This window comes from Carcharhinus amblyrhynchos, chromosome 21, assembly GCF_965287045.1.
Source record: "Carcharhinus amblyrhynchos chromosome 21, sCarAmb.v2.hapA, whole genome shotgun sequence".
Taxonomy (NCBI): Eukaryota; Metazoa; Chordata; class Chondrichthyes; order Carcharhiniformes; family Carcharhinidae; genus Carcharhinus; species Carcharhinus amblyrhynchos.
In genome coordinates this window covers 10,814,914-10,832,707 of record NC_137344.1, presented here as the reverse complement: position 1 = coordinate 10,832,707, position 17,794 = coordinate 10,814,914, and the positions used below count along the sequence as shown (strand labels likewise).

Below are 17,794 nucleotides of genomic sequence, written 5' to 3'. Positions count from 1 at the left end.
GTTTCCTTCTGTGTTGTAGGGATTCTATGATACTCAGTCACTGTCATTTCATTGACTGATCTGAAAACACTTATGGAACATTTACACTTAATATTCTGAAATATGTCGTGAAATAATAATTTTTATGAGGCGTTTTGGGTCCTTGATGGACCCATGTAATATTGACCTGTATTGTAGTAGAATCCCAGTATTTATGTACCACAGAAATGGACTAGACACTGACCCAGGAATGGACCCATCTACCATAACTTTCTGCTTCTTGTCTGTCAAGCAACTTTGTAGCCATGCTGCCATTTGCCTTTCTCCAGCAATCCTCTTGCAAGACACCATCTGAAAATAAGTACACATAAAACATCAATTTTTTCCTTTCTTCAGTCAATCAATTTTTAGAAACCTTTCATAAGTTTGTTAAACATCACACCTTGGAAGTTTCACCCTACTGAAATGGCAAGCTGTTTGTTATCTTTTCTGATCGGTTAACTTGGGCCGAGTCTATCCTTGCTTTTTCCACCCAACATCCTGAATCTTCCCTCTTCAGTTTTTTAAATTATGTTGTGATTGCTATTTCCTCATTATTCCCCTCTTTTCGTTCATTAGTTTTTTGCCTGTTTCCTATTTCTTATAACTGTAACATTACATTCTGCACTGTCTCCTTTTCTTCTCTATGAACAGTATGCTTTGTATAGCAGGCAAGAAACAATACTTTTCATTGTATAAAATACATGTGACAATGAGAAATCAAAAAAGTCAAATCATACTAAATAAAGCAGTGCTCCTTTCCTTCAGCTTGAAACATATCATTTTGGGGAGCACAGGACTTTACCACCACTCCTGCCACTCCCTCCCACTCCCCTGTCTGTAAGCCTACTCCCCTGACTGGACGGGTGTGTAAAATTCTAGCCTCTGACTTGGAGATAAGAGTGTGCCATTAAGCCTAAGGATCACTCCCTGATCATTGGTGATCATTAAGGAATTGGTGATGAAGAATCCGTTAATGGTGCAGTTGTTTAAGATTAAAAGGAGATGATATTTGTGATGGCTGTGTCATGCTTTTGCCTGCCACTAGTCAGTGAAGGTCCTATTGTAGGCTAGTATTCAGATGCTCCATTGTTGAGGGAGTTGTGCGTTATTACTAAGAAATAACAGGTTTTTATTAAGGCAGTGACAAGTGACAAGGTAAGTAGCTTAAAATTACAATGCTGGTGGCAGTGGATTGTGCAAAATGCCTGTCTCACCGGATACGGTTATTATGATGGTGTATGATCTGACAAAACAAGTTAATGAGTCGGAATTGTTGTTTGTGAGCACGCTTTTGTTTTCTGATGTCTGAGTTGTATAGGTGATGATTTGAAAAATAATTTGAATTGGTTATCGTGGGGGTTCCCCCCAGTTCAGTGCCATCAAGCGCATTTGTTCTTTATGCAACTACATTGACAAGGAAGAAACCTGCAAATGTGACCTTTGTGTTAAATAGCTTTAACTTAGCCCTTCCAAATATTTGACGAAAAAGCAAAGAACATTGTCATCCTAAGTGCAGAACAAATTTAGTTCGTTTGGCTAAGTGACAAAAGGAAAGCTAATTGACAGTAGCTAGGTATAGTGCACTCATTAAATAATTTAGGACCACGATTTTAGATTCGCACTTAAACCATCATGCCAATGGGAGTTATGGAAGTATGAATTCATGAAATTAATCTTGATGTGTGCTAGATTCCCTGGACAACAAAGTAACTGTTAATCATTACTTGGGAACTCTGCCCTAGCTTCAGAGTTGATATTTGATGCACATAAGATTCCAAGTGAATCCTCTTGGACGTGTGCCTTTGGCTATTTCAGAGATGTTATGTAGTTTATTAAGTTCATCACATCCACATTTAAGCCTGCTGGAATTGAGTCATCTGTAATATTGAAAGAATGTTTCATATTTCAGTATTACATTTAGGTGAGATACTGTTTTGTGGTATCCCCATTCTTGTACTGTTGGGGATACATTCAAAACGCACAGTCCTTGGAACCAAATGCAATGATGTTCTGTTTACCTGTATAACATTCATTACACTGAATGAAGGCGTAATTTGTTAGAATATTTGTTAAACACAAGATTAAGATGCTCTGAAATGCATCTTTTTCTTTGAAGGAATTTCCAAAAAGAGTTGTCAACAGCAGTGAGAGCCTGGTGTATTTTTTCCGTCTCAAATCTATTTTTTTCTCGCACCTTATTAGCTTTGATCCCAAGATTTATTTGTTTCATTTGTATTAAAGAAATGACATCAGTTCTTTTGTTCATGAGTTTGAATGTAGTCTGCAAAATTTAAAACATCCCTTTCGTGTCTTTTCATGCCTTTAATGACACACGTCTTTTTTTTACATATTTGTGTTACGAGCAGGCGTACATTATCACTGCAATGAAGTTACTGTGAAAAGGCCCTAGTCGCCACATTCCGGCGCCTATGCGGGTACACTCAGAGAATTTAGCATGGCCAGTGCGCCTAACTAGCATGTCTTTCGGATTGTGGGAGGAAACCCACACAGACATGTGGAGAACATGCAGTCTCTGCACATACAGTGACCCAAGCTGGGAATTGAACCCAGGTCCCTAGCACTTTGAGGTAGCAGTGCCACCCTCATCAGATATTATGCAATTTCCTCATAATCACATGTTCTAGCCTCATTAAAAAAAACCAATCTGAATTGGCATGTGCGTAATTTCCTAGAGGTCTAATTCGTGCAGCCGGTTAAGACACTATCCTTTCACTACCAGCACCTACGTTCAGATCCAACTCACAGGAAAGAATAAAGATCTTTGTTGTTCACACACTGTAAAAATTTGTGTGAAATGGGACTTGAGCAGTCTCAGCCTGATTTCTCGTGGCTGTAGACTTCAGAGTTCTAACTTGGCACAAGCTAGTTTGCTTACACAAAAAGATCACAAGCGATTACTGCTGTGGGAAGTGGGGCTATCACACTGTTGCAACAGCATGAGCTTCCCTGAGATGCTGATTAGCCCACATTGTTGGCACAAAGCAGAGAGAATGGTGCCCCACTTGCCTCCCTGCTTTATAGCTGTTGTAGACTTGCTGGTGACATGTTGGATCAAGACTCTTTTCTTTTAAACCTGACGCAACTAATTCATTAAACATTTGAGCATCGCCGTTTCTTATTTTCATTAAATAGCAGGTAGTAGTTGTAAGGTTACTTCCATGCAGGTAAATGTTGCAGAAGATTCGCTCTCAACTTAAATCTTTTTCTTTCTGTCTCAGAGGATCACCTCCCATACCCAGTACAAGTAGTTCCAGTCTAACCAATGATGTGAGTAAACAGACAGGACCTAGAGATATATCAGCAACGTCACGGCCAGGAACCGGTGCCACTGGGGGGGTGCAGTACACTCCACACTCCCACCAGTTTTCCCGAACACGGAAGATGTTCGATAAAGGGCCAGATCAGGTAAGGAATCAGTTGGATTACGTAACTCACAAGAATCTTTTACTGAATAGACTAGATGGACTGATTGGCCTCCTTCTGCACTGTAGGATTCTGTTTAAGTAACTGGCACACCAAAAAAGGAAATGACTGCATAGAGGATGACTAAAAGTAAAGTAAGAGTAAAGTTTATTTATTCATTGCAAGTAGGCTTACATTAATACTGAAATGAACAAGGTACTAAAAGAGATGGTGGGAGAAATAACCAAAGCACTAGTGGCAATTTACCAAAATGTGCTGGACTCTGGACGGAAAACGGCAAATATGACACCACCCTTTTAAAAAAAGGAGATAGACAAAAGGCACATAACTATAGGCCAGTTAGCTTAACTTCTGCAGTAGGGAAAATGCTTGAATCTATCATCAAGGAAGAAATAGCGAGACATCTGGATATAAATTGTCCCATTGGTAAGACGCAATATGGATTCATGAAGGGCAGGCCACGTTTGACTAATTTGGTGGAATTCTTTTGAGAACATTACAAGTGCAGTGGACGGTGGGGAACCTGTGGATGTGGTGTATCTGGATTTCCAGAAGGCATTTGACAAGGTGACGCACCAAAGACTGCTACATAAGATAAAGGTGCACAGTGTTCCACGTAATGTATTAACATGCATAGAGGATTGGTTAACTAACAGAAAATAAAGTGGGGGTAAATGGGTGTTTTTCTGGTTGGCGATCAGTGACTAGTGGTGTGCCTCAGGGATCAGTGTTGGGATCACAATTGTTTACAATTTACATAGATGGTTTGGAGTTGGGGGCCAGATGTAATGTGTCAAAATTTACAAATGACACTAAGATGGGTGGAAGAGCAAAGTGTGCAGCGGACGCTGAAAGTCTGCAAAGGGATTAAATAATCTAAGTGAGTGGGCGAGGGTCTGACAAATGGAGTACAATGTTGGTAAATGTGAGGTCATCCATTTTGGTGGGAGTAACAGCAAAATGGACTATTATTTAAATGGTAAAAAATTGCAGCATGCTGCTATGCAGAGGGTCCTGGGCGTCCTTGTGCAAGAATCTCAAGGAGTTGGTTTGTAGGTGCAGCAGGTAACTAAGAAGGGAATTGGAATTTTGTCCTTCATTGCTAGAGGGAGGAGTTTAAAAACCGCGAGATTATGTTGCAGCTGTATAAGATGCTGGTGAGGCCACATCTGTTGTACTGTATACAGTTTTGGTCTTTCTTGAGAAAGGATATACTGGCACTGGAGAGGGTGCGGAAGCGATTCAATAGGTTGATTCCGAAGTTGAGAGGATTGGCTTATGAGGAGAGACTGAGTAGACTGGGGCGATACTCGTTGGAATTCAGAAGAATGAGGAGAGATATTATAGAAACATATAAGATTATGAAGGAAACAGATAAGATAGAAGCAGGGAAGTTGTTTGCAGGTGAAACTACAACTAGGGGGCATAGCCTCAAAATAAGGGGAAGCAGATTTAGGACTGAGTTGAGGAGGAACTTCTTCACCCAAAGGGTTGTGAACCTTTGGAATTCCCTGTCCAGTGAAGCAGTTGAGGCTACCTCATTGAATGGTTTTAAGGTAAGGATAGATAAATTTTCGAACAGTAAAGGAATTAATGGTTATGGTGAGTGGGCGGGTAAGTGGAGCTGAGTCCACGAAAAGATCAGCCGTGATCTTATTGAATGGCCGAGCAGGCTCGAGGGGCCAGGTGGCCTACTTCTGCTCCTAATTCTTAACTTCTTATGAAGTTACTGTGAAAATCCCCTAGTCGCCACAGTCCTGCACCAGTTCGGGTACACTGAGGGAGAATTTAGCATGGCCAGTCCCCCTAATGAGCGCACGTTTTCGGACTGTGGGAGGAAACCAGAGCACCCAGAGGAAATCCACGCAGACACAGAGAGCATGCAGATTCCGCAAACAGTGACCCAAGCCAGGAATCGAACACGGGTCCCTGGCACTGTGAGGCAGCAGTGCTAACCACTGTGCCATCATGAAAAGATTGACTGAAGAGGTAAGTTCTTAGCGAGTTCTCAAAGGTGTAGAAGAAGAAAGATTCAGGGAAGGAATTCCTGAGCTTAGTGCTTAGATGGCTGAATGTACGACTGCCCATGGTGGAGTGAAGGGAGTGTGGGATTCACAGAGAAATGCAAAGCTGTTGGAGGATTAGTAATACTGAGGCAGGCTGTAGAGATAGGGAGGGGATTGAGTCATGTAGGGATTTGAGTACAAGTTTCAAAATTTTAAATTTCAAAGACTGAAAGTCAGTATAGGGTCACCGAGCTTGGATGTCCCTGGGGAGCTGAACTTGGTGTGGATTAAGGTACAGGAGCAGAGTTTTGGATGAGCTGGACGACTTGGAGGCTTGAAGGTGGGAGGCTGACCAAGAGAGCACTGGCATATAGCTTCAGGTAACAAAAGTAGACGGGTTGAGCCAGGGACAGAGGTGGTCAATGTGCGGGAGGTGGGCTTTGCAGTGAAAGGCTGATTCGAGTGAATTCCAGATCTGTCTTGGTGGCATTTTGAGTGCTGTGATATTTGGCTGTAAACAAGAGGAATGATTTGAAATCACTAGCAGTAACGAGCTACCTTCAATATGACTATCCTTCTCCTCCTCAATGATTAAACTAACTTCCTGTTGAGAGCAAGCATCACCTCAGATGAATCATTTATTTTATTCCTTCAGCTGAGATAACGTTACAATCTTTTACTTTGTGTCAACTATGTAGTGTTTGTATTTTTTAAATTGACAGCAGTACAGATTATTATGAAAGGCAAATGGCTTGAGAGCTATTTATTACTCAGTACATAGTTCTGATTAAGCAGAAATGTCTGAGGAACTGCTTTGCTGAAGAAGCTTGCTTTCCCTTAGAGATACTGAAATAGAGAAATCTTTGACAACCTATTTTTTGCTGGCAAGTGTCCTGTGCATTGATATATAACTGCATTATCTTGTCTGATGTAACTATGATGAAAATAACATGCGTCTGTCCTGTTTGGCTCCTCCACCCCAGCCCCAACAGTGTTTATAAACAGGAAACAAGGAGATCTATTTTGTATTCCAATTACTAAATTTGACTGTTCCAAACATTGAAACTTAAGTGAGAGCTCAGGACTCCATTGATAAAAGAAAGTCAAGTTAAAAGTTAAATTAATAGTCAGAGCTAATTAAATTTGTTAAGAAACAACTCAGGAAAGTGATGGTAGGTCTTAAAAAATGCTAGCAAATCTCTATTTCCACAAAAGCCATTGGTTGCAACAACCACTGTAGTTTAATCAGAATATTGTGTTCTCGTTAAGATAATAAAAGTGAGCTACTAATCTTGGTTATCTGTGGACACTTTCTTAGTGGTGCTGATGAAACATGTCAACTTGGGTTGCTAAGGGCATTTCTCCGTGGACTAATGCTGTGAGGAGAAATTGGAGAAACTTGGTTTGTTCTCACTGGAATAACAGAGGTTGATGAGTGACCTTATAGAAGCCTACAAGATTGAGGGGCATGGACAGAGTGGATAGCCAGAAGCTTTTTCCCAGGGTGGAAGAGTCATTTACAAGGAGGCATAGGTTTAAAGGAGACGTATGAGGCAAGTTTTTTTACATAGGGTAGTGGGTGCCTGGAACTTGCTGCCGGGGAAGGTAGTGGAAGCGTATTCAATAGTAACTTTTAAGCGGCATCTGAACAAATACATGAATAGGATGAGAATAGAGTGATATGGAAGGGTAAGGAGGTTTAATTCAGGCAGGCTTGGAAGGCCAAAGGATTTGTCCCTGTGCTGTAATTTTCTTTGCTCTTTGTTCTTAATATAGATCCCTCTTAGCCAACTACAAAATACATATATTCATTTTTTTATATCATTTGTGCATCGTTGTAACCCTCTTTGAATCAGAAAAGGGCAATTGATAGTCTTTATGCAGTCAGCCAGAGTTAACAAAGGTGACTTATTTATGCTGGCTGTGATAAAGGCTGTGCTATGTTCCATGTCAAATGTAAGAAACCCAAAGGAACTGTATCTCTGAGCATCCCTGTCAGAGAATAAAAGTAAATGGGTAGATAAAACTTAACATTCTATACCAGCAATTGTCCCAAGATACCCAAGATGTCTATTATTATGTTATCAGCTCATTAATTCAAGGAACACTTGGTGTTAGTCAGTGGCAGGCCTAATATTCCTGCTATGCCATTTATCTAAAAGAGTACTACACTTGAATAGAGTTCCTCTTGATAAGTGCCAAGGTTGCAAGAGCTGTCCTTTATAAATCATCTTTCACAACCTCAGGAAGTCTAATAGCACTTTGCAGCCAATGAATATCGCTGTAATGTAGGAACCATAGCAGTCAATTTGCACATATACCGCAAACAACAACAATATAATTGACCAGGATGTAGAGGTGCCGGCATTAGACCTGGATAGGCACAGTAAGAAGTCTCTCAACAGCAGATTAAAGTCCAACAGGTTTATTTGGTAGCACGAGGTGAGAAGGGACAGCACTCCGAAAGCTTATGATACCAAATAAACCTGTTGGACTTTAACCTGGTGTTGTGAGACTTCTTACTATAATTGACCAGATCATTTATTCGGACTATGGTTTGGGGGATAAGTATTGGCCAGGGCATCAAGAAAGCTCAGTTCTTTCTCTTCAGATAGTGCCGTGGCACTCTTCTGCAATTTATTGAGAGTGCATTCAGTGCCTAATTTGAAAGTGGTACTTGCAGTTAGTTCAGTACTCCCACAGTCTCGGCTTCGACTATGTACACAGACCTCTTGAGTGCAGCCTGAACCTCAGACTTTATGTCTCAGATAGACATGCTCCCCCTGAACCAGGGCTGACGTCTTCATTTCCAGCTTTCATTGTTTAAAGAAATCTGATTTTCCTTGAACCATGTTGCTTATTGGAAGGTTGCGTAGGTTATGTGGGGGTTGCAGGGAAAGGGCCTGGGTAAGATGCTCTGTCGGAGAGTTGGTGTAGACTTGTTGGGCTGAATGGCCGCCTCTTGCACTGTTGGGATTCTGTGATTCTATGTTAGCAGCACTTAATCTCCATTAGGGTGTTTCATATCCCCAAATTTCTATTATGCTTTTTAAACATAATTAATACTTATCAAAGTGAGTAGATGCTTAATGATAAGTTCCACACAATCTGCGTTTTCTTCTTCTGTATCTTCCAGTAATCCTTCAGCATACTTATTGCTGTACACTGAAGATTGTGATTGGCAGTTCATTACAGAGGGATTCCATAAATACCAGGAAAATTACATTTCTTCAAGTAATACAGTTTGTTGGGTTAAACATCTAAAATATACCTTTAGAAGAAAGGGGTTCAATACTGGATGGAAATGCAGAGAAGAGCAGTCAGCATCTAAAGGATCTCCTGAAGGGCCATACCCCGTGTATTAACCTTTCTCTCTCCTTCACAGCTAAATCGACCTGCTGTTGATGTTTCTGTTTCTGGTTTCATTTGCAAATTCACTATTTCCTCCTCTCTTTAAGTTGTCGTTATTGATTCTGTTTTTAATGCGATGAGGTGAGATTTTGTTCACTCCCAAGTCTTGCTGCAAATCTTGCTTTGAATTCAGCTGAAAATGCAAGCTTGCTTTTTTATTAGACTGTACTCTGTCATTATATCTTTCAGAGTCAAAGGTTTTGTATGTTGCAGTTCTTTCTTGTGGTCAATTGTGGTTCTGAAATGACAGGAAATCATAGAAACTCTATAGTGCAGAAGGAGGCAATTCGACCGATCGAGCCTGCACCGATAACAATCCCATCCCAGTACCTAACCCTGTAATCTCACACATTTACGCCCCAATCCCTCTAACCTACACATCCCAAGACACTACAGGCAATTTACCATAGCCAATCAACCTAACCTGCACATCTTTGGACTGTGGGAGGAAACTGGAACATCCAGAGGAAACCCACGGAGACACGAGGAGGATGTACAAACTCCACACACACTGACCCAAGCTGGGAATCGAACCCGGGTTCCTGGCGCTGTGAGGCAGTAGTGCCAACAACTGTGCCATCACGTCATAGTCTCCAAAATATGTTAGTAAGAAATCTAAATGTGTAGAATCTTTTACTTGACATGGAGTATATATATTTATATGTATATAATAAAAATAAATTCAGGGATATTGGGTGGAGATTCACTGCCTCAGACATATGTGCTTCCCATAATTGTAGGTGGCACATGTTATCGTTCAGCTAGGACTGCACGACCAGTTAGGACTTTGATTCTTCTGTAGCCTAAATTGAAATGGGATGGTGAAAATTTAAATTTTGCAAATGGCCAAGCTAAGATGTTGTGATGTGTATGCCATGTAGTTAAAATTTGTTTTATGTTTACAGACCGTTGAAGATTCAGAGGATGGAGTTGGGCACAAAAGTTTTATGTCTACGACTATGCAAACGGGTTTCTGTGATTGGAGCGCAAAATATTTTGCACAGCCTGTGATGAAGGTAATTTAACTAGCTATTGATTTTCTGATGTATACATTATCATAAATTGATCATTAAAATACTAATAGTCGTTTGGTGGTACAGAACTCGGGTATTGCTGCTAAAAGTCATTTTGTTGAAACTTTTTAGCTAACATTCATCAGGACAAATACAAGAAAACTAATGTCAGGGAAACAACAACTTTATACTCGGAGAAGGTGGCGCTGATTGGCATGTGGATTCTGATTGGTAGAAGTGTTGCCATGGTGAATGCACCAGTTAATAGTAACCGACAGTTACTTGTCGAGTGTTGTTTGAAAATTTAAATCAGGCAGCTTTACTCCGGTCAAGATATTACCCTGAGGAATGACCCAGCGAATGGCTGTCACTTATTTTCTTCAGCTGAAACAGGTGCAATGTGTGTATGTGTTCTTTCTGTCTGCAAAGAGCAAGGTCATGTATATTAATGTATCTATATTCCAGTGCAGGCAAATGCCCCATATTGTAAACCCAACTGACTATCTTAAACTGGATGTCAGTGTAATTTTTAGCACACTGAGAATTATTTAGCAAATGTTGTCCCATCATAGAATCACATCTGATGTTGGATATGGTTTTGTGTTTCTCGAGTACAGGCTGGTTGAGTATAATCTGTGCTTTGCCTGTTGTGAACAGAGGAAGGCACACACTGTTTGATACAATCTGACAGACTTTGGAACGTATGGTCAACATACCTAGCATCACACAGGCACTGTAATTCCTAAATCACATTGCTCATTTGTGATATAACATCTTTTTGATTTGATGGAACAATCCTGTTAGGGGAAAATACCCTTATGTTACTACTGCATAGTAGCAGTGTGAAATGGCTAGCTTCACCTATAGCTTAAATGTTTGAGAAAACTTGCCTTTCCAGGGTAATCTGAGATAGTCTGGGCAACTTTCAGGATCAAAAGTAACAGGCTTAAGCCCTTTCACAAGTTTACACGATGTACAGTGTAATTTATTTTACTAACTATTGATTAAGTTACCCTCATGCTGTTGAGTGAGTAAGTTAACTTTTACCAGATCATCAAAAAAGAAGCTAGGCCACAAGTTATGCATCAGATGTTGGTTACAGTTTTTTAAAATTTCATCTACGGGATGTGAACATAGCTAGCCAGACCAGCACATTACTGCACATTCCTAGTTGCTCTTCAGAAGGTGGTGGAGAGCTGTCTTCATGAATCACTACAGTGCCAGATGTGAAAGTCACCCACAGTGCTGTTAGAGAGGGCATTCCAGGATATTTACCCAGCAACAGTGAAGGAACAATGATATATTTCCAAGTTCAATGGTGAGTGACTTGAAGAAGTACCTCTTACTCGTGGTGTTCCAGGTATCTCTGTCATAGAATCATACGTAAAACACTTACAACTTAAAGACACAGCTCCATAACTTATCCCCAGAGCAGAAGGAGGTCATTCGGCCCATGGAGCTGCACCAATGACAATCTTACCCAGGCCCATGACTTTACTAATCCTCCTAACACTAATCCCCCGAACATTAAGTGTCAATTTAGTATGGCCAACCCACCTAACCTGCACATCTTTGGACTGTTGGAGAAACCAGAGCACCCAGAGGAAACTCATGCTGACACTGAGAACATGCAAACTCCACACGGACAGACACTCGAGGCTGAAATTGAACCTGGGTCCTTGGCGCTGTGGTAGGCAGCAGTGCTAACCACTGTGCCACCGTGCCGTCCTTCCAGATGGTAGTGGTCTTGGGCTTGGAAGGTGCTGCCTAAGGAAACTTAGCGTGTTCTGCAGTGTATCTTGTAGAATGTATGGCTGCCACTGTTTGTTGGTGGAGGAGAGATTCAGTGTTTGTGGAAGGGGTACCAATCAAGCGGGCTGCTTTGTTCTGGATGGCTTCTTGAGTGTTGTTGGAGCTTCACTCATCCAGACAAGTACAGAGCATTTCATTACATTCCTAATTTGCACCTTGTAGATGGTGGACAGGCTTTGGGGAATCAGGAGGTGAGTTACTCACCACAGGATTCTTAGCCTTTGACTTGCTGTAGGAGCCACAGTATTTATGTGGCTAGTCTAGTTCAGTTTCTGGTCAGTTGTAACCCCCAGGATGTTAACAGTGGGGATATAGCGATGGTAATGCCATTGAAAGTCAAGGGGCGATGGTTAGATCTTCTCTTGTTGGAGATGGTCATTGCCTGGCACTTGTGTGATGTGAAGGTTATTTGTTACTTGTCAGCCCAGGTGTGGATATTGTCCAGGTCTTCTAGTGTTTGATGAGTATAGATTGTTTCAGTATCTGACGAGTCAGGAATGGTACTGAACATTGTGCAGTCATCAGCGAACATCCCCACTTTTGACCTTTATGATGGAGGGAAGGTCAATGATGAAGTATTTGAAGATGATTAGGTATAAAGCAATTAAGAGACATGCATAGATATAATCCAAGTTACTTCACAGTTAAGTAGCAAATCTTCAGTGGACTGATTTACTTGACAAAATGAGTAGCAACTGCTACACGGGCAATTCTGTGTAACATTGTACACTGTAAATCAGTGCTAATGGATGCTAGGTATTAGCTATAGCAGTGACCAGAGTCTGAGATTATAAATTGATTAGATTATTTCTATAGGCACTTCCAATCAATATTTACAGTATTTCTTATGTTGCCTGTGAAATATTCCTACAGGCATTCAACCAGATACTACTCTCCAACACTTTTACCCAGGTGCTCTTTCTTTCTGAGACAAATAAAGGATTGTGGCTCATACTTAAAACACTTACAAGTTAAAGAAATGGCTCAATAACTTATCCCCAAACTAGGCTAACAGCCTGGAAAACACATATACCACCTGCTTTCATGAATTTGGCAAGGCTGTTAGATTCAGTTCATTGGCGCCGTACTTACGCAAGGATATTTTGGCCTTGGAGGGAGTGCAGAGGAGGTTTACTAGGATGATACCGGAGTTGAGGGGGTTGAGCTATGAGGAGAGGCTGAATAAACTAGGCTTGTACTCATTAGAGTTTAGAAGAATGAGGGGAGATCTCATTGAGACGTATAAGATGATGAATGGGATGGATAGGATAGAGGTGAAGAGACTCTTCCCGCTCAGAAAGGATAATAGGACTAGGGGGCACAGCCTCAAGATAAAGGGGGGGCAGTTTAGAACGGAGTTGAGGAGGAACTTCTTCACTCAAAGGGTGGTGAATCTCTGGAATTCTCTGCCCGTTGAAGTGGTGGAGGCTGCCTCACTAAATATTTTTAAGACGTGGGTTGATGGGTTTTTGATAAGAGAGGGGATTAAGGGTTATGGGGAGAGGGCGGGAATGTGGAACTGAGCCACGACAGATCAGCCATGATCTTATTGAATGGCGGGGCAGGCTCGAAGGGCTAGATGGCCTACTCCTGCTCCTATTTCTTATGTTCTTATTGAGCTTGCGTCGGCAGATGAACTCAGTGGTCTTGTCGTCAGTGGTTGCAACAAGCCGGTCGAGTTTTCACTGGAGGTCGTCCCTCAATATCTGTTTTTATCCCCGTCTCTGAGCCCATCCGGAATATTCTCCGGCTTTCAGCCAATGGGGTCACAGCACCCAATGAGGTTAGACCAGGTCATCTTGGCCATCCATTTCTCACACGTCCGTTGTGGCTGTTGTTCTGGCTGAGTACCTCATATGAGTTTTAGATCATAGCAACTCTCTCATTTTTAAGGTTGAGCACCTCTGTTCAGTATGCAAGACAGGTCTGGGCTGGTCCCTGTTGGCTTTTTAACCTGTGGTAATCTTGGTCCGTCCGCATTCCATCAGTCTTTGCTTGCAGTTTGGCAATGTTTAGAGCGTCCAATTTTATGTTGGGCCTTGTTACTTAAACTGTTGGCCGCTCTTACGGATTTGAATAGCAATTTTACAGAACTCAATTTCCATACTCGTTATTAGGCTATTTTTGTGTTGATAACTCCCAGCTTTGTTCCTTATTTTCCATTTTAATCTGACTCATTCTTGTATTGGAAGACACCTGCCATCAGGTGCTTGAAAACATAAGGTGTCGCTCCACATATTCAAGTTAATACTTTAAAACTAAAGTATAAACCAAACTTCATGCTGGTACAAAGAAGCTTAACTTTATTTCTTTATTTTGATCCAGAATAAAACTAGCCTCAGAAATACTGGACCTCCCAATTGTTGCACAGCATTCGCCTCTCCTTGTCAACAGGGGAGGAGGGTGGCAATGCGAGAGCAACACTGTACAGACTGATTTTCTCAATCATTTGACCATTCTGAGCACTTATGACAGGTTTATATTAAATACAATTTAGAGAGAAATCAAAACACATCACTTTACACGTGCTTTTCCAAAATAGCACGCTGGTAAAATGAGGAATGGCCGAATATATTAAATTCCCTCATTTACTGGCAGGATACCTGCTCTTCACTGAGCATTCGCAAGAGAATATACAAGCAGCATCCTCTCATCTGAGCAAAAGTGAGGGCCTTGATTTTTGTTTTAATTTATTATTGTCACATGTATTAACGTACAGTAAAAAGTATTGTTTCTTGTGTGCTCTACAGACAAAGCATACTGTTCATAGAGAAGGAAAGGAGAAAGTACAGAATGTAGTGTTACAGTCATAGCTAGAGTGCAGAGAAAGATCAACTTAGTGTGAGGTAGGTCCATTCAAAAGTCTGATGGCAGCAGGGAAGAAGCTGCTCGAGTTGGCTGGTACGTGACCTCAGACTTTTATATCTTTTTCCGACGGAAGAAGATGAAAGTGAGTAGGGCCCTTAATTATGCTGACTACTTTTGCAAAGCAGAAGGAAGTATAGACAAGAGTCAGTGGATGGGAGGCTGGTTTGCTTGATTGACTGGGCTTCGTTCATGACCCTTTGTAGTTTCTTGCAGTCTTGGGCAGAGCAGGAGCCATGATACAACTAGAAAAAATGCTTTCTATGGTGCATCTGTAAAAGTTGGCAAGAGTTGTCGCTGACATGTCAAATTCCCTTTAGTTTTCTGAGAAAGTAGAGGTGTTGGTGGGCTTTCTTAATTGTAGCATCAGCATGGGGCAGCGGTGGGGGGGGGGAACCATGACTGGTTGTTGGTGATCTGAATATCTAAAAACCTGAAGCTCTCAACCATTTCTACTTTGTCCCCATTGATGTAGAACAAGTGGAAGTTTGTGACAGGCAATTTGGGTTGTTTTTCATGTTACTGAAAGATTAGTCTTGCTTACATTCTATGTAAAATAAGGAACAAAGTTGTGGGTTATCAATACGAAAATAGCCTAATAGAGTGACAACAGGTAAAATTGAAGTGGTGGTGGCTACCTCGCTGAATATTTTTAAGTCACGGGTAGATAGGTTTCTGATAGACAAGGGAATTAAGGGTTATGGGGAGAAAGCGGGAAAGTGGAACTGATCCACTTCAGATCAGCCATGATCTTGTTGAATGGCGGGGCAGGCTCGAAGGGCTAGATGGCCTACTCCTGTTCCTATTTCTTATGTTCTTATGTAAAATACATTGGCAGCTCCACCCTAGGCCTTGGGATGAGAATTCATAAAACTTCTCCATATTTTGGATTTGATTAATTCTACTTAGGCAATGTGGAGAGAAGAGGCTTCAAGTTCTGTTTAGAAATAAATAGCACATTGAGACTTCAAAGATAATTAAGTTGTCAGATTGTATTGTTGCAAAAGATTTGAACTGCTCCGGGATGAAACATTGATTTGAGATAGTGGTGTTTGTCAGAGGTTCTGTTAATTTTAGGAATTCATCTTTTTTCCGTAAGTTTTATATTGCTTGACAGATAAAATACAGTAATTTGCATCAATATTTCCAGGTCTCTATAAAGTTGCAATTTAAAATTATCTGCCCATATTGATCCCTGTTGTGTTGTAAGGAGCTAATCAATTGTTTTGACATTTGAAAGTAAATTATAATCATGGCGGCTATATCAATTCCTCTCGCCTTAACCTTCACCATAGTCATTCTTTATGGATCAGAACGAACATCCAGGATTGATTGTAGCGCATACAAATAGTTTATCAAATGTGGCCCCTGTGACAGGAGCATCAGGCATTCAATACTTGCTGTGTGCTAATCTCGACAGCGCAAGTGGCAGTAACTCCATGGTGGGCTTCAGCAAACCAGGCCTGGGAGTTGAGAAATGACCAAAGTTGTCTCTATCCAACGATTCCTGTGGGCATAGAGTACGTTTGGATGTGCCTGTAATACCTCTCTGTGATATAGTTGATTGGTATTCATGTGTGATGGTCTACACATGACTATTCTTATCTCCACTGTGGAACCATGTTGCTAATTGAGCTTTTTTGCGATTGGTATTCAGATACTTGCACCTGTGCTGTCCAAAGCTGAATGATTAGACAGTACTTACACTAGTTAATAATAGACTTTGATTAAGCTGCTTGAGAAGCATTAGAAGGATTGTTATAACGAGTGCACCAAGATTAGTTGTTAGTCTTTCGTTGCCACTTGACAAAACCACATTCTCAGAGTTCACACTAGTAAAAGTGATGTGACCCTCTGAGTTCTGTAACAGCTCATTCATTGCTGCGCAGAACCCAGCCTTCTCCCACTCTTAGCAAAATGAGGAATTTGAGTCCATAATTCTGAAATGCACCATCTTTTTTCACTGTAACTTCATTGCATTGTTAATGTAAGCCTACTCGTAACACTAATAAATAAATTTTACAATTAATGTCCAAGCCATGGGCGGCACAGTGGTTAGCACAGCTGCCTCACAGTGCCAGGGACCCAGGTTCGATTCCCAGCTTGGGTTACTATCTATGAGGAGTCCATACGTTCTCCTCGTGTCTGCTTGGGTTTCCTACGGTGTCCTCCCTCAGTCCGAAAGACTTGCCGGTTAGGTATTATAACATTGATCGAGGATAAATATTGTCAGGACACAAGGGATAATTCCCCATTTTCCACAACGCAGCAATCCTCAGAATGTGTCGAATAGTCACAGCCAGGGTTTCTACCCTCAGGTCCTTGTGTGGAGTTTGAACACACAACTGTCCAGCTCTGTCCTGCCAACTGATGCATACGCAGTGACTCAACCACTACCCATGCTAAATTCTCCCTCAGTGTACCCGAACAGGCACCAGAGTGTGGCGACTAGGAGATTTTCACAGCAACTTCATTGCAGTGTTAATGTAAGCCAATTGTGACACTAATAACTAAACTTTTCAATTAATGTCCAAGTCCTTTTATGGGGACAGTTCAGAGAAAGTAAATAATGGCCTGTATTTTATCATAGAAGAACTTATGGCTATCCTGCTGGAATCTTCCTTCAATTACGTCAATCCTTCAATTTTTTTCAAACTGTGACACAATTGCATTTTTGATGCAATTTTATTGAACGGTCTCAAATTTAAGTTTGTGGATAATGTAAAGCCTGTGGGAACAGTATGCTATTTCTTTATGTGGTGTCACTGCTGGACATGTTCATACAGATTTTGTATTGACCAGCTTGTGTTCAAGCAAGTGACTCCATTGCCTTGTTAACTGAATGGTGATTTTTTTCAGTTAAATCATTTTAAGGTATGCAAGATATTTTGAATTAATTCCTTTAGTTTTCTGCATTTACATTTACATGGCGCGGTAGCACAGTGGTTAGCATTGCTGCCTCACAGCGCCAGCTATGGGGTTGTGGCCAGTGCAGACTCGACGGGCAGAATGGCCTCCTTCTGCACTGTAGCGATTCTGTGGAAGGATTTTCCACTGGAATATGGGCCTGAACAATCATAGAAAGCTAAGTCAGTAACTTTTTTGTGTGATCTGGGTTGGAGAATAGGGATTTCAACACATATAGAAAATTCTGGACCATTCTGCATTTGATTCCCAGCTTGGGAACGTGTGGAGTCTGCACATTCTCTCCGTGTCTGCGTG

At 41.2% G+C, this 17,794-nt stretch overlaps 1 protein-coding gene across 1 annotated transcript in view; it reads left to right on the top strand.

Annotated features, from left to right (window-relative positions):
• rptor (regulatory associated protein of MTOR, complex 1) overlaps positions 1 to 17,794 on the top strand; it is a 443,649-nt gene that overhangs the window by 340,404 nt on the left and 85,451 nt on the right. The window contains exons 23-24 of the mRNA XM_080209484.1: positions 3,261 to 3,447; positions 9,788 to 9,898. Of these exons, the coding sequence (XP_080065610.1) occupies positions 3,261 to 3,447; positions 9,788 to 9,898 (298 nt within the window). The remainder of the gene's footprint in view (positions 1 to 3,260; positions 3,448 to 9,787; positions 9,899 to 17,794) is intronic.